The 24,236-nt window shown below is 31.7% G+C and overlaps 1 protein-coding gene across 1 annotated transcript in view; it reads left to right on the forward strand.

Moving 5' to 3' along the window:
• LOC114325206 (sorbitol dehydrogenase) overlaps nt 1–24,236 on the forward strand; it is a 224,720-nt gene that overhangs the window by 123,404 nt on the left and 77,080 nt on the right. The window contains exon 2 of the mRNA XM_028273206.2: nt 23,597–23,869. Within this exon, the coding sequence (XP_028129007.2) occupies nt 23,810–23,869 (60 nt within the window). The 5' untranslated portion in view covers nt 23,597–23,809. The remainder of the gene's footprint in view (nt 1–23,596; nt 23,870–24,236) is intronic.

The following is a 24,236-nucleotide window of genomic DNA, read 5'->3' on the forward strand; positions in this document are numbered from 1 at the left end:
AAATATGTAAGAATGTAGTTCGTTTGGTATGGCATGAGTGCTTTAATTTTTTTTAAGTATGTATTCTATTTGTTTTTAATTTTGTAGACTAGCAGACTTAACTACTTTATGTAATGTGAAATTTAAGACTTACTACTATATTTTAAATATTTTTCAAAATATTATTTTCTATATCCTTACATAAAAAAATACATTGAGTTTATGAAATAAGTAAGCAATGTTTTAAACATTTTTATTATTTTCCAGACACCTTTGCACCTATTAGTTGAACAAATTATATTATTAAAAATTTTGTACTTACTTTACTTAAGCCGTCCTCTTGTACCCTACGCTGTCGAGGTAAAAGTTTTGTAATAAAAAATTAAGAATTCAATTTTAACACTTCTATAATATGTTACAATTGAGCAATTAGACCAGCAGATTCGGCAACTGGTTATGATAAATTCATCAATTTTAATGAACATACTTTTAATTTTTTATTTTTGCAGTGAAAAAAAATACATTGTTAATTATACAAAAAAATATCATTAATATATCACAACAATATTTTTTTCAACATACTACAATAATCAATTATAAAAATATCCGAAGTCTAAATTCCAACATTTGAGGTGACAACAGCGCAGTGGAAGCCATGAGGACATAAACTCAAATATGCGGAGACCACTACAACCGCAAACTGAATAAATATATATTTGGATGCCATCAAAACCGTTAAAGTGATTTTAGATATACAGCAAGCGAACATGGCGCGCCTGACGGCAATTGCTCCAAGTAATGTGTATATTATTATACAGATAACGTGACTGAGGACGTCCGGCCAATATTTTGTGTAAGCATTGTAGGAAGTGGTACCTTTCATTTGCGATACATTTTAGGGAAAGTCCTCGTGGCAACCGTATATCGGAGTTCACGAAGACCTGGAAGCCACGAGAGACTACGGTTTAACATGGGGGGACGTCATAAGATGCTAAAAATAATATATATATATATATATATATATATATATATATATATATATATATATATATATATATATATACAGAGAGAGTCTGTAAAGTGGAATAAATTCAATATCTCAAATACTAATTGTTTTTTTGGAAAATGCTCAGACCCGTGGATTAGTATTTCAAATTGTCCTTTTTGACATTCAATAATAATATATACAGGGTGTCCCAATTTAGAGATATGACGTCATCGTCGATTTTCTTAAATGGCAACACTGTCATTTTGATAGCTAATTTGATAGGGTTTGTAAAGTTATACATAACTGCAAAATATCAAATTTTTATTCTCTACCATTTACAAGATAATAGAAAATAACAAAGTTATATCTGTAATTTGGAATATATTCAATAATTAAAATACTAACTGTTTTTTTGAAAAATTCTCAGACCCGTCGATTAGTATATCAAATTGTCCTTTTTGACATATAATAATAATGTATACAGGGTGTCCCAATTTAGAGATATGACGTCATCGTTGATTTTCTTAAATGGCAACACTGTCATTTTGATAGCTATTTTGATAGGGTGTGTAAAGTTATACACAACTGCAAAATTTCAAATTTGTATTCTCTACCATTTAGATGATAATAAAAAATAACAAAGTTATGAAAAAGAAGTAATCAACTAATAATTGAATTTAATTATTTCAATAAATTAAGCAAAAACTCATAATGTTGCCCTCAATTATTGTCAAATTGTCAATGGGCAACGTTATGAGCATTTTCTTAATTGAAATAAATAAATTCAATTATTATTTGATTACTTTTTGTTCTTCATAACTTTGTTATTTTTTATTATCTTGTAAATGGTAGGGAATAAAAATTTAAAATTTTTCAGATGTGTATAACTTTACACACGCTATCAAAATAGCTATCAAAATGATAGTGTTGCCATTTAAGAAAATCAACGATGACGTCATATCTCTAAATTGGGACAACCTGTATACATTATTATTATATGTCAAAAATGACAATTTGATATACTAATCGACGGGTCTGAGCATTTTTCAAAAAAACAGTTAGTATTTTAATTATTGAATATATTCCAAATTACAGATATAACTTTGTTATTTTCTCTTATCTTGTAAATGGTAGAGAATAAAAATTTGATATTTTGCAGTTATGTATAACTTTACAAACCCTATCAAATTAGCTATCAAAATGACAGTGTTGCCATTTAAGAAAATCGACGATGACGTCATATCTCTAAATTGGGACACCCTGTATACATTTTTATTGAATATCAAAAAGGACAATTTGAAATACTAATCCATGGATCTGAGCATTTTCCAAAAAAACAATTAGTATTTGAGATATTGAATTTATTCCACTTTACAGACTCTCTCTGTATATATATATATATATATATATATATATATATATATATATATATATATATATATATATATATATATATATATATGTATATATATAGAGTAGGTACTTGGAAACTATATGGAAATTCATACGGTAGGATTAGGGTGGCATGAATAAAGTAAAAGGAAGCTAGTGATATTTGTTGTATGACAGCGTAGGTGACGGAAATGAAAATGCATAGATGGATGAGTGGAGTGACAAAAAAATGATACAATTACAAATTAGTATATTAAGACAAATCTAGAAGTGATGCACCAATTGATACCAAATCGAGAAACCATATGTTAAGATGGTTCGGGCATGTGCAAAGTTAAGAATAAGTACCAAAAAATTTGATTGGCAAAATCTTGGGAGGAGTAGAAGAGGAATACCAAAGAAGACCTGAGGAAGACGCTTAGACAGGACGTGTCGGTAAACAGGATCGATGTTGGTATGAACCAAGATAGAAACTTATGGAGAAATGCAATGATGATAATGCCTGTGTATGTGTGTATTAATTCCAATTATTCAATGAATTCAAAGAGAGTAACAGTTTGGGGGGGGGCGCATAGTTTTCCTGTTCAATTTAATTTTATTTGTGTTCAATTTAATTCATTATATTTGTTGTTATGTTTTAATTAAGAATTCGCAACCTGAGAGAATGATGAAATAACGTGGAATGATGTAAACACTTTTGTTGTATATAGGTTTATGAATTTATTAAAATTCTTAAAATTTATCCACAAGTGAGTGGAAGTACAAAACGTTTTCGGTCAAATTGACATCATCAGTGTACACGTCCAGTGTACAAGTAATTGTAACTAGCCTCTTCAATGGGTGTAAAAACCTCTAAATAACATTATTGTTACATTATATATTAAAAAGTAGTCGACATTAAGTCGATGTCTTAAGATTTTAAGGTTTACATGGGATGTATTTCATCCTTGCTCGAAAATTGCACAAGGTACCTACTTGTGTTCTAGTGAGAGGTTAACGACCAACTGGAGTTGGCAACGACCAACAAGAGTTGGTCGTTAACCTCTCACTAGAACACAAGTACCTTGTGCAATTTTCGAGCAAGGATGAAATACATCCACATGTAAACCTTAAAATCTTAAGACATTGACTTAATGTCGACTACTTTTTAATATATAATGTAACAATAATGTAATTTAGAGGTTTTTAAACCTATTGAAGTGGCTAGTTACAATTATTTGTACACTGCACGTTTACACTGATGATGATCAGTTTGACCGAAAACGTTTTGTACTTCCACTTCCTTGTGGATAAATTTTAAGAATTTTAATAAATTCATATACCTATATAACAAAACAACAGAAGTGTTTACTTCTTCCACGTTGTTTTATCGAAGGTATATATACAGCCAACTACATGGTTTACTCTTTTTAAAGAACGATGAACTTTTCAGAGCAGCCGTCTCCAAAATCCGAATAGCTATGATAATTGCCAACCTCCTTCGCGTAGATGGCACTTAAAGAAGAAGAATTAAGAATAATTATTTTCTCTAGCTATTTCATCAAGAAAATGTACTAAAACCCAAAAGTAAAATATAGTTTATCTTTGTAAACGATAATAAACACGAAAAAAACCTCTTTAAATAAATAAATTAGTCCCTCATGGATGAAAAATATAATTTGTTATCTAAAACAGTGTAGTTATGCTTGAGAAGGTATTACTGGAAAATTACTGTAGATGATGTTATATGTATAGTGAATTTTATTTCGGTATGTATCTAACAAAAATATTTGTATTAGACAAGGCGAAAACGGCGGGTTCGAAGGGAAAAATATTCCCATGAGATTTTTTTGCATAATCACATTCGTGAGATATCCCAGAATAAGGTTCAAGAAGTCGCCCACGTGAAAAGTGGGCCAATTTTTTTTTAAATCAAATTGCAAGAATCAATATTTTGGTCCCGAATAATTTTTTCTTTAATTTTTTGGACCATTCGGGACAAAAAAGGTCTCTTATAATTTTTCTCTAAAGTTGATCTTTTTCGACTTACAAGCAATTTAAAATTGAAAAAAACGAAAAATGGCGATTTTCAAGGCTTAATAACTCGGTTAAAAGTTATTATGAAAGTCAATATATGATTAAATCAAAGTTTAAAGCTCCCTCTACAAGATCCTGAAGAAATTTTTGTCATTATTTTATTACTAAGCTGTTATTTTTAAGTAGAAATAATAAGCGCCATGCACGTTTGCGGCCGCTGTAAATTCTGAGTGCGAGAGAGAAGCCATTCCAGCAGTTCAATTCTGCATCTTACTCGCACTCACATTTACAGCGGCGTCAATACGATCTAACTGCTCATTGTTTTTAATTAAAAATAACAGCTTAGTAGTAAATTAATGACACAGATTTCTACAGGATCATGTAGCGGCGACTTTAAACTTTGATTTAGTCACTTTCTGACTTTCATAATAATAATTTTTAACCGAGTTATTAAGTCTTAAAAATGGCCATTTTCGCGTTTTTCAAATTTTAAATTGCTTATAACTTGAAAAAGATCAACTTTAGAGAAAAATTATAAGAGACCTTTTTTGTCCAGAATGGTCCAAAAAAATCTAAAAAAAATTAGCCCGGGCCAAAAATATTGATTTTTGCAATTTGATTAAAAAAAATTGTTAAAAAAAATTGGCCCACTTTTCACGTGGGCGACTTCTTGAACCTTATTCTGAGATGTCTCACGAATGTGATTATGCAAAAATATCTCATGGGAATATTTTTCCCAACGAACCCGCCGTTTCCGCCTTGTCTATATAGATCTTATGTAATGTTCAAAAACTAGTAATTTAACTAAACGATGAAAGATATCACTTAGTAGACAGAACATTATCTATTAATAATTTTATATCATTTAATTTTGAAAACAACAAATGTTTTGATAATTTTATATTAAAAACAAGCAGTTGGACTTAGGTCCTAGGTCCTTAGTTGGAGAAGTCCTAGGTTTACAACCAAAGTGGCCCGAAGTCGATATTTGATCTGTTCGTGTCGATTGATATACAATTTCACTAATTTTGAGTCATTTTTGCCAAACTTCCGATCATAACTTTTTCCAAAAATTAAAATATTCGAGATCGAGTTTTCAATACGAATTGACTGATATATATCACATGTAGTGTTTCTGCGACTATAATGTGGCACTTCCGGTTACAACTTTTTAACCGGAAGTGTACCTATCTTTGTTATCGTCTTGCTAAGGCTCGTCGAATAATATATCGCTTGTAATATTTCGGCGACTTTAAAACAGTACTTCTGGTTGCAGCTCTGGAACCGATAGTTTGAAGTCAAATTTCGTACCTTAAGGGGGGGGGGGTATAGTTTGAAATATTTAATATTTTTATTATTTCAAATAAAAGTGCATACTTTCAAGAATACTCTCTGAAAATTTCAAAATAATCGGAGTAAAATTACCAGAGATACAGCGTGTTGAATATCTCTACCTTCGACTCGCTTTGCCGCGACTTCGCGCCAGCACGCTTGAGCGTAGTGAGAAACGTTAAACAACTGTTCGCCTTCTCTTTTGTAGATTACTCCTCGATTCAAAAAACATATTCCAATGTGCATCACTTTACGATTTGGCAGACAAATAAGAAGATGAAGATGCAGTTGTCAAAACTTTGAACTCATTTTTCTCAAAAATGCTTTTTCAAATGCGGTGGACATTGTAACTGAAAAACTACTCGGCCGATCTACCTGATATTTTGTTACTCTGGGCTAATTAGCAAAATTCATGGAAAAGTTATTTACCAGCAATTTTATTGCTGGAATCGAATTATAAGATCATATATATTAATAATATAGGTATGCAAAGTCCGCAGATAGTGTGCTACTTTTTTTATAAACAAAATGGCGCCGACAAATGGTATTTTTTTCAATTATTGCTCTATAACTCCGAAGATTTTAACTTTACAACCAAAACACCTTAATAAAAATTCACCGCAATTAAATGCTGCATAGAGATATGTTTTTCACGATTTGCTTCGACGAAAATTTTCCTCGGAAAATGCGGGTTCTCCTAACAAAAACTCTAATTTTCAAATAAAGTTTTAGGTAAGTAATTATTAATCAATAATTAAATAACTTAGTGAGATTAAAGCTTTCTTGGTATAGATTGTAATTCCAGAAGCCGGTGAAAATTAAACGAATATTTTAGCAACAATTCAATTGTTAATTAACAAATTACGATCGCAATAATAACCAAAATAATCATGATACATTGATCAAACTTATAAAGATTATAAAGATGAGATGCTTATTTAATATTTTATCGACAAAATATAAATTTTTCTTTTTTTTTTGCATAACCTTTAAATTTTGAAAAAAAATAGTTATAATACACTGGTCTAATTAGTAAAGTACAAAGAAAGGTTATTTACCAGCAATTTTATTGCTGGAATCGAATTATAAGATCCTATATATTATTAATATAGGTATGCAAAGTCCGCATATAGTGTGCTACTTTTTTTATAAACAAAATGGCGCCGACAAATCGTATTTTTTTCAATTATTGCTCTATAACTCCGAAGATTTTAACTTTACACCAAAAACACTCAAATAAAAATTCACCCCAATTTAATTCTACATAGAGGCATGTGTTTTACGATTTGCTCCGACGAAAATTTTCCTCGGAAAATGTGGGTTTTCCCAACAAAATCTCGAAATTTCAAATAAATTTTTTGGGCCAGTAATTATTTATCAATAATTATATAGCTTGGTGAAATAAGAGCTTTCTTGTTATAGATTATAAATTCAGAAGCCGGTGAAAATGAAACGAATATTTTAGCAACAATTCAATTGTTAATTAACAATTTACAGTCGCAATAACAACCAAAATAATCATGAGACATTGATCAAACTTAGAAAGATTATAAAGGTGTGATGCCTATTTATTTTGTCGACAAAATATAAATTTTTAATTTTTTTGTATAATCTTTAAATGTTTAAAAAAAATTGTTATAAACAAATTAACATTTCTCAGAAATTGTTTATTATATTCTAATTTAAAAAAATACTTAAAATGCGTATTTCATAGGTCTTGAAAATGAATGCTTTAAAAACTTTTTCCAACCATTTGCAAAAAAGTTATGGAACAGCAAAGTAAATATACCAAAGCTCCGTTGTTTATAATTTGTTTTAATTGTTTCAAAGCTTAAAAGTGAGTCTATGGTACAACCTAATTACTCACAAAGAATGTCAAAAATTGGTGCAATGGTTATATTTTAATCAAAGATTAAAAATACTTTTTTTTTTGTAATTTTTAGCGCAAACGTAGGCCTGATACAGAGGCGGAGCTAAAATGTTCACTCGAAGCGACTGACACGCAGCATGCATTATTTATTAAAAGTGTACATCACGCGGCAGGTCGTCGCTTCGAGTGAAGGTTTTAGCTACAGTACTGTGTTACTCTACTTTCGCGCGTGTAAATTACAAAAAAATATATTTATACTCTTTAATTAAAATATAACCATTAAACTAATAATCGATATTTTTTTGTAAATAATTAGCTTGTACTTTAAACTCATTTTTACGCTTTAAAAGAATTAAAAAAAATATAAACACAGTAGTAATCTTATGTTTACTTTGCTCTTTCATAACTTTTTTACAAATGGTTGCAAAAAAGTTTTAAAGCATTCATTTTAAAGATATTTAAAATGCGCATTTTAGTCATTTTTTAAAATTATAATATAATAAAAACTTTCTGAGAAACGTTAATTTGTTTATAACTATTTTTTTTTAAACATTTAAAGATTATGCAAAAAAATAAAAAATTCATATTTTGTCGACAAAATATTAAATAGGCATCACATCTTTATAAGATTTCAAATCTTGATCAGTGTATCTTAATTATTTTGGTTATTATTGCGACCGTAAATTATTAATTAACAATTGAATTGTTGCTAAAATATTCGTTTAATTTTCATCAGCTTCTGGAACTATAATCTAAACCAAAAAGGCTTTTAAGTCACCAAATTATTTAATTATTGGTAGATAATTACTTATCTAAAACTTTATTTGAAAATTAAAGATTTTGTTGGGAAAACCCGCATTTTCCGAGGAAAAATTTCGTCGGAGAGGATCGAGAAAAACGCGTCGCTATGCAGAATTTAATCACGGTGAATTTCTATTTCGGTGTTTTTGTTGTAAAGTTAAAATCTTCGGAGTTATAGAGCAATAATTGAAAAAAACACGATTTTCGTGCGCCATTTTGTTTATAAAAAAAGTAGCACACTATCTGAGGACTTTGCATACCTATATTATTAATATATAGGATCTTATAATTCGATTTCAGCAATAAAATTGCTGGTAAATAACTTTTCCCAAAAATGGCCTATTCTCCGATAATCAGCCCAGACTATGTACATATTTTCTTGAGACATTTCATGAAGTAACAACGTCGAGATATTTTTCTTTTTTTGCTTATTTTTTGTTCAACAATAATAAATCTGTTGATTTTCACAAAATTTTTACCAAAAATTTCATTTTTTTTTTATTTCTGAGTGATACCAAAAACTCAAAAATCATTAAAAATAAAAAAAACTCGACGTTGTGACCTCGTGAAAATCATAGGCTAATTAAATCTTTTTGAATTTTTTGTTTCGTATGATCTAGTGACGAGTTCTGATGTCCACCGCAAAATCCATTTTTTTTGTGAGCTGCCTGTCAAAATTTGTCACCAATGGCTAACTTTACAATATTTTGGATTGCATTTTTTTCTAAATATTCTTTAAATTGTACTTAATATTATGTTTATTTAATTTAAAAATAAAATAATTGTACCATAGCTTCGAAAAAAATTCACAAAAATGTGCTTAATATGTTGATTTCAAACCATACCCCCACCCCCTTAATAACATCTTTGGGTTTTAAGCTCTCATTCGACATCTCATTTGTCATTCTATCTATTCTAATAACTCAGGAGTTGTGTTTACTCTTTGGATCCACCAAGTAGCTTCCGATTATTAACCGTAAATTCTTATGCAAATTACACGTGCCATTCCACACGAGCGACTGTGGCTGGCCACGGTGGCGTCCATTACAATATCATTGGGGCTACAAAATCGCCTGTTTCAGCCACTTTGTGGATCCACAGAATTCGCAAAATTAAATTCCAACAGAGGGCGCTCAAAATTTCAAAGATGGACGACAACGCTAGGAAAACAATTCATTTTGTCATTTGAATTCACAGTTCTAAAACGTTAAATTAAAATCATTTACAGGGGTGTTTTGCCAAAGTAACCACTAAGTTTTGCAACTAAGACATCTTATAACTTAAAGACGACTCAAAATTATGTTTAATCTGTATGCATTCATTAAAATTTAAGGCTAACTACTGATTTGTTCTTACCTTTTTTTCATAAAAAAATCTGGCCCCCGATATTCACACAGCGTTCTAAAAATTATTAATCTATCTTAGGATTTCTAATTTTGTTTTTGATTTAATTAATAGGTGTACTACAGTTTATTTTACACCGACAGATAACAATTTTTAATTAAATAAAAACTGGAAACTAAGTAGGTGAATTTATTTTATAATAATTGTGTTCTGGAAATTACGAAGTGGTCGGGATATTTTTCATAACAATGTACATTCTATGTACAGAATATATACTACATTTTATTCATTTATTTAATTTTGCAGTCGCTTAAATATTAAAAAAATACAACGTTTAATACAAACGTTAAATTAACAAAATGTGTGATTTGGCATTGGTTAATTTAGGTCATTACGTAGAGTATAATAGGAATGAATACTGAGGAACACTGCAATAGTTTTTTTAAGTCGAAATTATTGTTAATTACAACATAAACTGACCGCAAATATGTACACAAGTTAATGGCAAAGTCAATGTTTTCCTTGAGTTGATGCTTTTCAAAATCGCCACCAGGCGTCTCCCACTTTGCGGTTCCTCGCCAATAACGCTGCAGAGTGGTTCGTCTGTTTTAAACCGAAGAGTAGGTACGATGATGGTACAATTTTGCGCATGCCATTTGACAGCTGAGGTCAAGCGTGTGACGTAGCAAAGATCCCTGTGAGCCATCATTTGTAATGGTAGTTACTATTATGTGGATTATTTTGTAAAATTCTTATAATTAACTCGTTTTTAGCGATCGTTTTCAGTTTTTTGGATAGTATATATGTGTTATAGTTTGTATAAACTAATTTAAGTGCAAAATAAAAATGTGTACCATTTTTATTCGGTTGCAATGCGAAGGCAAACCAATCTTACTTTTTAATTAGAATACGGAGTGCAGTCCAGTTCCTTTAACCGCGATTTTCTGCTCTTATTGGAGCTTCATCAGAAGGAACGTAGGCACTGTTCTCCATACTCCAACTAAATTGCATCGAGAGGTTCTCCCACACATCGCAACCAAAGTGATGATAATAGGTGGCAAGCGCCATCTGGCAATTGAAAGACGAAGCAAGTTTTCAATCCTAATAGTAAATTAATAATATTGAAAAATATTAAAAATCACTAAAAGATTTTTAAATTGAAAACTTATTGGTACATTTTCATGGTAACACCTCCAAGACTTCTATAATTTGCAAGTCATATGGATGCTGCAGTGAAGACGAAAGGGAAGGAATTCTACACCTTGCAGTTCACATCCCCCGTCTGCAGCCGTCTGCATCCCCCCAACTTTGCCGGCTGCAGACGGGGGATGTGAATTGCAAGGTGTAGAATTCCTTCCCTTTCGTCTTCACTGCAGCATCCATATGACTTGCAAATTATAGAAGTCTTGGAGGTATTACCATGAAAATGTACCAATAAGTTTTCAATTTAAAAATCTTTTAGTGATTTTTAATAGTTTTCAATATTATTAATTTACTATTAGGATTGAAAACTTGCTTCGTCTTTCAATTGCCAGATGGCGCTTGCCACCTATTATCATCACTTTGGTTGCGATGTGTGGGAGAACCTCTCGATGCAATTTAGTTGGAGTATGGAGAACAGTGCCTACGTTCCTTCTGATGAAGCTCCAATAAGAGCAGAAAATCGCGGTTAAAGGAACTGGACTGCACTCCGTATTCTAATTAAAAAGTAAGATTGGTTTGCCTTCGCATTGCAACCGAATAAAAATGGTACACATTTTTATTTTATTTTTCGTATTACTCCGTAGAGTAACCAGGTGCATTTTTCAGTTGGAACTTTGCCGGCTGCAGACGGGGGATGTGAATTGCAAGGTGTAGAATTCCTTCCCTTTCGTCTTCACTGCAGCATCCATATGACTTGCAAATTATAGAAGTCTTGGAGGTGTTACCATGAAAATGTACCAATAAGTTTTCAATTTAAAAATCTTTTAGTGAATTTTAATATTTTTCAATATTATTAATTTACTATTAGGATTGAAAACTTGCTTCGTCTAATTTAAGTGCATTTACTCGTTAGTGTCTATATAGTTTTATTTGCTTTCGTGTATTTGTTTGTTTTTGTGTTTGGTGTTTGTACTCAGGTCTGGACTCAAGTGTAGCTACAAATTTTGAGTACCTAAATTACAAAGTGATCATCAACAAATTAAGAAGTGGGATACCCTGTATATTTGAAAATAATTTTAAAATTTGTAGCGATCCATTTTTATGTGGATATTACTTTTTTTGTATCTTTAAACAACTGAAATATCGAACTCTGGAGTACCACTTGATCAACCTGTATGTATAATAAACAAATATGTAATAATTAAAAAATGCTTTATAATAGATATCTGTGTTAACAAAATAACAAGTTTCTAAAATGTCAGTTTCAAAACCTCGCTAAAATAACTACCCGAAAATCAACAAAATTAAATTAGCTACAAAATATTTTTATTATTAAATATTTTAATAACACAACTTTATCATTTCTGTATAATTACTTTCCTATAAAATTACATTCAAATATTACGTGAAGAAGGATCTTTACTACGTCATGCGCTAAAACGACTGATTTTGGAACATTACGTGCCATACCTGATACCATGGGTACGATGCTATGCTCGTGGCACAGTATAGGAGGAATTCCTCCTATACTGTGCTCGTGGCAAGGATACGATGCAATGGTCTCTGTTATGAACGTACCCTTTTTAAGTAGTTAGGCGTATTTCAAATGCCTCATATTCGTTGCCAAAAATCAAAATCGAAATTTTAGGTCATAGGTTTTGATAATTAGGCTCTAACAATGGAAATTCCACAGCGATCGGTTAATGGGAGTGATTTTATTTATCTCATGAGAATCGAAAAAAATGGCAAAAATCGCGCAACGTTTTTGTTATTTTTATCGTTAAGATAATACCAATTTTATTTAAAAAATTAATTTTGTGCGCGTATGCATTCAAAATCGCCGATCGCTTTAAGAGTTGTTTCTGAGACAACAGTTTATTCTACACAAAAAGTGCTGTATATACAATACATGTTTATTCAAAATTACCTCACATACATTTCTTGTTTGAAACATTTTTTCTACGACGTACAGATTCTTGGTAAATCGATATCCCCCTACTAGGGGGTTTTAGGGGGAAGCCGATAGATGGTGATGGATGAGCGATGGTGGGACAAAATCCACAATTATGTGAAAAAGGTTTTGTCGATAAAAGAGAATGAAGAGCGAGAGCTAGACGCAGTTCTAGCAGGTGTCGAGGAGGCAGAACTGGTCCCGCAGAGGTAGGAAGAATGAGAGATTGACGGCATAGGATTAAAGGACGTGATGGTCGGATGAGTGCGAGAGACGGAAGCTAATGAGTGATGACGAGCGACTGAGAATCGGGCAAAAGAATGACATCAGGGAGAAGTCATGCCCTAATGGGCGATTCCACCCTGATGGTCGACGTGACACTGATGAGGTTTCAGCTCAGGAACCCAGCACTGTCGGTAATGTTTACCTCCGACGTCTGTTTGCAGATTCCCCACCTAGTGACGAAACAAAGGGGGAAGCCGATGGGTAGGAGTAGCAAAATTTTTTGCATGTTTTTGAGGTTTTAACTTGTTCTTCTCGTTTGTAGGAATCAAATCTCTGACGACTGGAATAGGTATTAACAAAATATATAATAAATTACAAAAAATTTGGCCCCTCATTTAGAATGTTTATCTGATTATCTTCTCTGAATAAGTGAACCTTAATTAATTTTTTTGATAAGGCTATTTAAATTAGAAAACTTTGATCATGCAAAAATGTAAAAAATATAAATAAAACATAAAAAGAAGAATTTATGAATTTCAATACTTTTTAAATTTGAACAATTTAAATTTACCATTTTGATTTTTAATTTTCTCTCTATATTTGGCATTTTTTACTTTATATTTTGATGTAGTTATTTGACTCTGATTGGTAGTGATACTGATACTGTCAATGTACAGACGATATTGAAAGATATTCTTCTTCATATAGCTTATTAATTCTAAGCCTTTGTACTGTAGGCTTTGATCTTTTTAACAATTGCATTTTCTTCATTTCCTTCTTCGCAACTCTTGTAAACAATATGTAAATAACTTCCTTTAATTTGACCCTGCCAAATGCCATCTTAAGGTCCACGAAAGATAAATATGCCGGTTTGTCATATTCTAATGCTTTCTCTTGCACTTTCCTCATTATATATATATATATATATATATATATATATATATATATATATATATATATATATATATATATATATATATATATATATATATATATATATAGAAAACTTGGTTTAATAATAGCTGACTCAATTTAAATTGTTTAAGGAGGAGAAAATAATTGGGTAACCAGCTGAATATGGACAAAGTGTACTCTTTTTACTTATTCCAATATATTTCGCCCATTTTCATGGGCATCATCAGGGAAAGCTACAATGTTGGTTATTAGGTAGGTACATAAGATGAATTAGCAGTATACTTACTAAGTGAGAATTGTTGTCACGATGTTTTAAAAGAAGCAAATATAAATAAAATGATAAAAAACTAAAATACAGAAATAACATATCACAAAAGTCCATAATTTAAAATATACATGATGATAGATAAAATTTATATATTGACACAATGAATTGAAAACAAGGTCTGACACTATTTATTTACTTTTATGTTAATTGTCAGTCAAATTTTTTTTTTTTTTTTTGGTCATTATTGATTATTATATTGCTGATAACCTATTTTAACTGTTTAAGTTAATAGGATAATGACCAAAAAAAAAAAAAATTTGACTGACAATTAACATAAAAGTAAATAAATAGTGTCAGACCTTGTTTTCAATTCATTGTGTCAATATATAAATTTTATCTATCATCATGTATATTTTAAATTATGGACTTTTGTGCTATGTTATTTCTGTATTTTAGTTTTTTATCATTTTATTTATATTTGCTTCTTTTAAAACATCGTGACAACAATTCTCACTTAGTAAGTATACTGCTAATTCATCTTATGTACCTACCTAATAACCAACATTGTAGCTTTCCCTGATGATGCCCATGAAAATGGGCGAAATATATTGGAATAAGTAAAAAGAGTACACTTTGTCCATATTCAGCTGGTTACCCAATTATTTTCTCCTCCTTAAACAATTTATATATATATATATATATATATATATATATATATATATATATATATATATATATATATATATATATATGTTATGGACAAAGTGATTATGTTAGCCATTATGTATAATGCCCGGTCATTATTAATAATGACTAACTTCAGCGGGCAATTTGATAACTTTTTACAATTTATCATATTGTCTGGTCATTATGAAAAATGCTATACTATGGCCGGGCAATGTGATAAATCGGCGTTCTTAGTAAATCATGCGATCTTCAGCAGCCAATCAACGCGCTGTATCCAAGGTTACAGTCACCGAAGCGCGTCGGCCATTATTTATAAATCATATTGCAGTTGAATGTTAGTAATGGTATATACGACAAGTGGTTTGTTTGTGACATTTCTTTGTTAATTCTTTGTTTATAAAGTATTGCATAGTGAACTATGGAAAAAGAAGAACCATTAAGTGATATGAAAAATCGATTTAACAATCGGTTAACTGAATTAGTTTCAGTAAAAAGTCAAAATTCACAAATTTTCACAAAAACAGCCTACATGGAAATGATACAGAAGGTAAAAAACTCTAAAAGTAAACAGACAAATAAAACGCCGAGTGATTATCAGCGCTTACGAAGATTCGACGTTATGACGATTAGAGAAGTAGAAAAATTGATTGTTCCTGTGAAAGAAGATAACGTAATTAAATACTACGTCCATACAGAAGAAATATTTGATACATTGCCCGATCTTCATATTACTATCGGGCGTGGTGGTAGAAACCGAATGGAGAAGGAAGTACATTCTAAATTTAAAAATATTACAAGGGAGATGATTGTTATCTATTTAAATTTATGCATGACCTGTCAGAAAAAACATAATGTTCCAAAGAAAGGCTTGGTGGTGAAACCAATATTGAGCAAGGAAATGAATTCAAGATGCCAAGTCGATTTAATCGATATGCAGTCACAAGCCGATGGCTGTTATAAATTTGTGCTTGTTTATCAAGACCATCTTACCAAATTTGTCCAACTTCGACCTCTTACAAGTAAAAGAGGAGAAGAAGTATCGCATGTACTTTTGGATATTTTCACAATATTTGTGGCGCCGAGTGTGCTTCATAGTGATAATGGCAGAGAATTCGCTAACCATATTATCAAAGAGCTGTGTAGCATGTGGCCCGAGTTAAAAATGGTACATGGCAAACCCAGGCATTCTCAGAGTCAAGGATCTATAGAAAGGGCCAATCAAGACGTAGAGAATATGCTTAGTTCGTGGTTAGAAGACAACAATACAAACAAATGGTCTGAAGGCTTACGTTTTGTTCAACTAATGAAAAATAGAGCTCATCACACTGGTATAGGTTGTAGTCCATATGAAGCCATGTTCGGCACAAAGTTGAAAGTTGGTTTAAAAAGCTCTCTACCCCAAGAAGTTCTGACTGATGTTAATTCGGAGGAAGACTTAGAGGTCCTGTTCAAAAATCAAGAGGCTGGGCTATCTACAGAACCGGATATAATACAAAATATTAATATAAATGTGGACTCTTCAATAATGTTGCCCGAATCAAGTTCATCTCATGTTCAAAATTCATCTTGTGAATCTAGTCAAGTTCCAGAATTTTTAACAAATGCGGTAGAAACGGCTATTGTAGTTAATTTAGAAAATAATGAAAATCTGGATTCCAATATAGATATTAGAATAAACGATGTAAGGAAGAAAAGAAAATTGGCTTTGACGAATCTAGAAAAACAAGCCGAGAAGATGTTAAAATTTTCCAATTCCAAATATCCATCGGCTAAACTAGGTAACACAGTTAGGATACGAGTGCCAGATGTGGACCGAGCTCGTAGTGATCAAAGAAATCTACTAGCTATCGTGACAGAGATAACTGAAAAAAAGCTTTACAAACTAGGCACAAAATATGGCATACTAAATCAGTTATATTCAAGAAACCAGTTTACCGTTTGTAAAGAAAAGTTTATCTCCATAGAAGAGATTCCAGACACTGAGATATCTCTTAGAGAATGCGCAAGAAAATCTTCTAACTGTGGGGGACAAGGATACAGTAGGTGCGGTTGTAAAGGTGGGTGTAAATCTGATAAGTGTAAGTGTCGTAAAGAAAAAAAAATATGTAACTCCAAGTGTCACCATAGTGGAACATGTTTCAACAAATAGTTATGTATTGTAAATCATTCATACAAAATAAATTTCGATGATGTAGCACGCAAAGGTGGTAAGTGTATTTTTATTTAAAATTGAGTTTGATTTAGAAGAAAAACGATTTAATTTCTCACTGGCCGCTTTGTGTGTTACCATCGATTTCGGTCATTAGAAAAAAATGCAAATAAAAACACAGAATTCTTTTTTTGGTTTCCTCAATTACCGTTAATACGTATTATATTTTTTATGTATACTTATTCATTAAATGTACTCATGTGCCATTTCACAGAAGACTGCAAGACTGTTTTCATTAGTATATAAGAAATATTTTAGTTTTTACTACATACTTGATTGTATCAAAATAATTATATTTCATATTTAATAAAAATAAAAGTAGTTTTAATCATCCTGTCTAGTAGATGCCAAGCATTATACATAATGCCCGGGCAATGTGATGAATTTAATAGTATTTATTATATTGACCGACAGTATTGGGCATTTTTTATATAGCCCGGGCATTATAAAAAATGACCAATTAATCATATGGTCCATAACATATATATCGTCAGTGTATGATCTTCCCCGCCTAAAACCTTGTTGTTCTTTTGCAAGAATTATTGTTGTTCTGAAGCTATTTTCTTGTGGCATTTTTGCAATTAACTAGTTTTGATGGGAAATAAGCCACAATTTTACTAAAAAAAAAATGATTTATTAACATTTCGACGCCCAAATCGGGTGTCGTCAAAATACAAAAAATATTATTGAATTAAACAAAAATGTTGTTGCTTAGTAAAAAAATTCTTTTAATAATTTATTTAATCTGACTCATTTATATCTGCAATTCAGACATATATTATACATTTTAAAATAGAAGACTTTTATACAATTCTCTAGCGCGAGAATTTTGCTGTCACCATTGCATGTGGTTGTGTTTTTAAAGACAGATCACATGTTATGATTTTTTGTGACGGATATTCTTGAGTTGGGGTTGATTTCATGTAATCTAATGAACTATCTTTCAATAAGGTCGTCCCAGGAACGCATCTCATAAATATTGGCAATATCATTTTAAAGTCTTCTACTTTAAAATGTATAATATATGTCTGAATTGCCGATATAACTGAGTCAGATTAAATAAATTATTAGAAGAATTTTTTTACTAAGCAACAACATTTTTGTTTATTTCATTAATATTTTTGTATTTTGACAACGACACCCGATTTGGGCGTCGAAACGTTAATAAAATCATTTTTTTAGTAAAATTGTGACTTATTTCCTATCAAAACTAGTTAATTGCAAGAAGTATAATTCCATTCAGTTTATTCTTGTGACATTCTCTTTTGTTCTAATATTTTCTGGATTAGTTTTAATAATTGTTTCGTTAGATCTGGTCCTACGTACTTTACGAGTTTGTTGTTGTATGCGTGTCCTCTCCTGGTGATTTTCTATTTTTTAATTTCTTGACTGTTTACTTTACCATTCTGAATATTTCTCCTTTTTATTAACTCGTTCATCTCTTTTCATTGTCCTCTGATCATTCTCCGTATTTGTCTTTTTATTCTGTAGAAGTTATGTTCCATCTGTTTTGAGAAGCTATCCCAATGTTCCCTTTGTATTTTTCTGATTAAATATTCGTTTCATTTTGGATTTATTTTCATCTGCTTATTTTTTGTAATAGTAGTAATTCAATTTTTAAAGGAAATTTCTAATTTCTTTAATAACACCACTTGATCTGATCTGATAATACCACTTTAGAAATGAATAAGAAGAAAAGAAGTTACCGATGTAATTTCCCGAATTGCCACACTGAAATGGAACTGAGCCGGGCACATCGTCCGAATCAATGATGAAAGGTGGACGAACAGATTACTTTAGTGGAGGCCGAGATTAGACAAAAGAAGTAGAGGAAGACCCCTACTCTTTGGAGTGACGATCTCAAGAAAACGTCAAGAAATTTGATGCAAAGAGCTCAAAATAGAGCACAATGGACAAAAATGAGGGAGGTCTATGTCCAGCAGTGGACGAAAAGGGCTGGGTGGTGGTGATGATGATTATCTGATCAAACACCAATGAGAATAAATAATGACTAATCACTGGACCCTGATACAATCTGACAATACACTTCTGGCAGGTGGTTATATATCAATCTGGCAGAAAAAAATGGTTCAAAATAAGGTTCGAAGACTACCATCAAAAATGGTAGAAACAAACGAAATATTTGTTCTACAAAAATGTAGGAAGATGAACAACAATTTAGGATAGCAATCTTACTACCATTTAGAGCGTAATAAGCAATGTAATAAATTACAATTCAAAGGACCGCCCACTCACGTGGAAAATAAGAACACAAACATTAACAAATATGTAATTAATGCCCGGTTGCACCAACAGATCTTAAGCTTAAGTCGAGATTATCATAAGAATTAATATAATATAATATCGAGTATAATATATTACAATAAGAATGCCATAATATAGTAATAGATATAATTGATAATAAGGTAAGAATCTAAAATTATGGTGCAACGTAAGTGATATTCAAGGAGGCCCTATCTATAAGTAGAGCTTAGCTAAGCTGGAGCTTAAGATCTGTTGGTGCAACCAGGCATTAATGACTAACTTTGTTACTATTATAACTAAGTTAAGCTCAAATGTCAAAGTTTTAGCGTAAAGTTCTAACATTTATTAACTGTCCATTTTAATGTCCAATTTACATTAGTCCGCTACACACCACACGAGAGCACTGTTACAGTTTTTTTCCCTTGGAGTTATATGACTACGCACTGTTTTAAATGCCACTGATGACACATGAACCAATGATGTTTTCTTTAGTATTAATAAACTTGATTAATATCTAATATAAGCGTTTGCGAAACATGTAACTTTTAAACTGTAAGCTATGTAGACACACAATATCTATACTAAATACGCGAGAGTTAAAAACTCTGAAACTAACGTCAAATACTAACAAATATGCGAGGGTTTTGCATCCAAACTCTAAAAATAACAAAATGTGACGACCCGTTTGGTCGGATAGTAAATTGTCACTGTTACCTAAAATTATAATTGCAATACTCAGCCAAGCCCAAGGAATAAGCGGGACACCTGTGGAGCTGCCCCCTCCCTCCCACTTGCAAAAATTAAAAAACAAATAGCGCTGATTTAAGAGTTTATTCGTAGAATATATAAAGCTATACGAATTATATCCGCGATACGATATATTTAAATTTTTTTCAGCATGTTTCTCTTAAGTTAAATCAATTAAAGGGTTGTTTGGGGGTGAAGGGGATGAGCTCAAAAATCGAAACTATATAATTTCAAAAGCTCATAAACAGCTCGTAATTCTGCCGCAAAGATCGATTCAATATCCCTATTTTTAAGTAGGGGGGGGCTGAGTCACCCCCCCCCCACTAAAATATTAAATTCCTGCCCAGTGTAACGAGCTCAAAATTTTTAATTTGCGGAATATGAATGCTCATAACTCAGCGCTATTTGTTTTTTAATTTTTGCAAGTGGGGGGGGGGGGCAGCTCAACACGGGTGTAAGCGGGGGACAACGAAATTTCTAGAAGTAAATAGGTAAAACCACAAACCACCTTTCGAATTTTACTAACAAGGATATCTGGGAATTTGTTCGGGACAGTTAATTGGTAGGTTTTATGAAAGTAGAAGTTATTTGTTACCAGTGGCGTAGTAACACTTACGTTTTTTACAGAAATTTATCCACGATCCTACTTCCGTAAAAAAGTATTGTCTCTCTTACACTTGCCCTAACATTATTTCTTACTGAGTCATACACATAAAATATCTCACAACATTCACAGAGTCACTGGCAACACTTTTTGTATTTTCCATAGAGCTTTTTCACCATAGAGTTTCTATCTTTTGTGAGAACATGCGGGCGTTTGTTTCTTTATTCTTTTATTTTTCTATCCTGTTTTTGCTTGAGCAACTTCCTCGTTTGTTATTTTGCTCATATTGCTGTTATAAATACTATATCTGTTACTTCTACTGATATCCTGTCAAGTACTTTTCCGTCGCCCTTTTGACATCCTTTTTGTGGAAAACATTGAAATAGTTATTTGTATAACAAGGGAGGAAAGTGCTACTTTTCCTCCCGAGAATGAAGTTTACTGCCCGACGCGTAGCGGAGGACAGTAATCATCAGTGGCGTAGCTAGCCCCATAGGGGCCCCATATCAAAGTTTGTCGCGGGGCCCTCTTCCACCACTGATTTGACATAGCGCTAAAAAAATGTTTAACAAAAGAAGCAAAAACGCCTGTATAAAATACCCTGCCAGGCATAAGTTAGTTTGAGTAAGTTTGAGTAAACCTTTGCACACCTGTCTAAATACTACAGAAAAATCTAAAAAAAAGCGGAATATGTTCACGAAAAAATCAACTATGAAAATGAGCATAACTTTATATACCCCTAACTTATTCCTCGTAGTATAGAATAGAAATATGCTTTTTTCTACGAGCGTGCAAAAATGTCTACTTTCGCGCACGCATTTTAGTTTAGAAAGTTTCACTTTTCCGCACGCGTGTTACTTTTCCGCACGGGTGTTACTTTTCCGCACGCGTGTTACTTTTCCGCACGCGGTTTTTACTTTTCCGCACGCGTGTTAATTTAGATATGTTAATATGGCCTTAAAGTAATTATAATACATGCAATAAACTAATATTTAGATATTATTTACTAATTTATTTCAAATATATCTTATTGTGTTCCTGTTTTAATGAAATTAACGCGACAATTCGATGAAATAAAATTTTTTTTGACATAATATTCGAAAGTCAAATCGGTAGACAATAACAGTCGTTTTGAATCATCGTCATGGAAACCAAGATCGTCGTCATGCTAACTAATTATATTGAAAGTTTGGTTTTGACAACCTTGTCAAAGAATTAATTTGTGTATGTACTTTCATATTAATTAAATTAATTGATTAAGATTTGGTAATTTTTTAAAGACTCTTAGAAAAAATATTGTTCCTAACTCTTGCAGAAAGTCTCTTTTCCGCACTCGACTGCTTGCCGAACTCCCGCTTCGCGTCGTTCGGCAAACTGCAGTCGCGTGCGGAAAAGAATGACTTTCTGCACTTGTTAGGAAAATAACTATATTGTCACTGAACATTTTACAATTTTATGGACAAAGCTTACAAGGAGTAGGAAAAAAACAAAAACAAGTACAGTTTGCGATAAAATACCCGTTGCCCTACCCAAAACGGACGCCTATGACCGGTACTAGAAATTCGCAATTTATGGAATCGATTTATCTCAGGAAGATAATTTTTACCAGTTTTCGTTTCTCTAAAATAGAAGCTGAGGCATTTAAAAAAACTAAATACAAGACACCTTCAAAGAGCTCTACCTCCTTTAAGAAGCAATTTCTGACTAGGTGATTTGCGTTAAACCGTAATATTTTGAGCCCAGGTATCTACAGTTAAAATATTTACAATTATTAATGAAATACCCTGTATATTACAAAATTTAAATTAATTGCAAATTGCATAAAACAACCTCAGAATCTAATAAGTTCTACGTATAACACCAAAATATAGATAAAGATAATAAACCTAATAAACTCTAATAAACCAAAGTCGAAAAATAGATTTGAATTGTTGAGACTCATTGTTTGAAAACAGATTCAGTTTTTTTAAGCCAAGGGTGAAGCGACATTGAAAATGAGCAAACAAAGAAGATCTGTTCTTTAACGGCGAGCGACCGGCAAATAGTTATACCAACACACAATAATTTATAGATAAAGAACAGATTACACGAAAATATACGCAAACAATATAGTGTTTCACATATTCAAAGGTAAAGCGATTAGAAATATTGCAATTTGGCATTGTACATTAGGGTAGGGAAGCCCAAGCGGAGATTTTTGCAGTTACTCGAGCGCGTCAGATTATTACATGGGGAGAAACCTTGTGCCTTGTAAATGTACCTCTACCATATATTGGCTTTTAACGCAGGGGAGTTCGTTAACGGGGGGCCGAAAAAATATATCTTTAGAAAAACTCGAAATCGTCAGATAAGGTAAGTTAAGTACATGCAAAACAGTGTATATTTCAAAAATTATTTCATCAATGGCATACCATGACGTCACTTTACTTTCCCTCCCTAGGGAGTAAAAGTACTTTTACTCTCTAGGGAGGAAACGTACGACTTTGCTCCCTACAATCAGGTCAGGAAAAGTATACTTTCGGTAGAGGTAGGTGGAAAACTATTTATCCACTTATCCACTTACCAGCATCGTTAAGAAGGAGGGCCGCTAAATTTCTATAAAAAGAAAATGAATGTTTTTATAATCTTTATGTATAATTAAAAAAAATAAATCACTTAGTATGAGAGGGTGGGCGATCGCCACCATCGCCCCTCCCCTTGATCCGTCAATGACAGGAAAACATAATTAGAGAAATAATTTACAATGTCAAAAAAATTATTTGTAATTACATAAATCATAAAAATCTAACTAGACCTTATTATAGCAATAAATCCTTTCAGCATGTAATATCCTGATTTGTGATTTATTGATTTGTTCCAGTTATTTTCTGCAAGCGAGATGAGAAAGCCTTCATTTTGTAGTAGTAGTGTAGCGTATTGACAAGTTTTGCCTACCACCTTTAAAATTCTTATCAAAAATGAATAAACAATACTACGTCGTCGTATTTCATTCTATATAAGCTGAAACGACAGTCAAGAACAAACACATTGTCGTGGTTTGGTCTGTGAAACGGTCAGAAACGCAAAACAAAATATGGCGCCAACTAAGGACAACTTGAGTGCTGTTCTCTATGGGATCAATGACCTAAGATTGGTGAGTTTTACATTAATTTAAACAATATTGTCTGAATGTGTATTTTTCAAAATACTTTAGAAATTACAAATTTTTAAAACAAGTTTTTTAAATTATATTTATGAGTCAGCAGCTTTACGAGGGAAAGCTCAAAAGTTTTAGTGATTCAACATAAATTTTTTTAACAATTAAGTTATTTCTCCTTATAATACTGAAGAAAATGCTAGATTCAAAAAAAATATATTTTATTCAATATAATTTAAACCCAAACCTATTACTTTTACTTTCAAATTTATTGTTTTATTAAGTTGTGAAATATTTATTATTTTTTAAGTAACACAAGCGCAGGCGAAAATATTTGATATATTCCAAATTTGTGCTCCGTCTA

This window comes from Diabrotica virgifera, chromosome 7 (genome assembly GCF_917563875.1).
Source record: "Diabrotica virgifera virgifera chromosome 7, PGI_DIABVI_V3a".
NCBI classification, from domain to species: Eukaryota; Metazoa; Arthropoda; class Insecta; order Coleoptera; family Chrysomelidae; genus Diabrotica; species Diabrotica virgifera.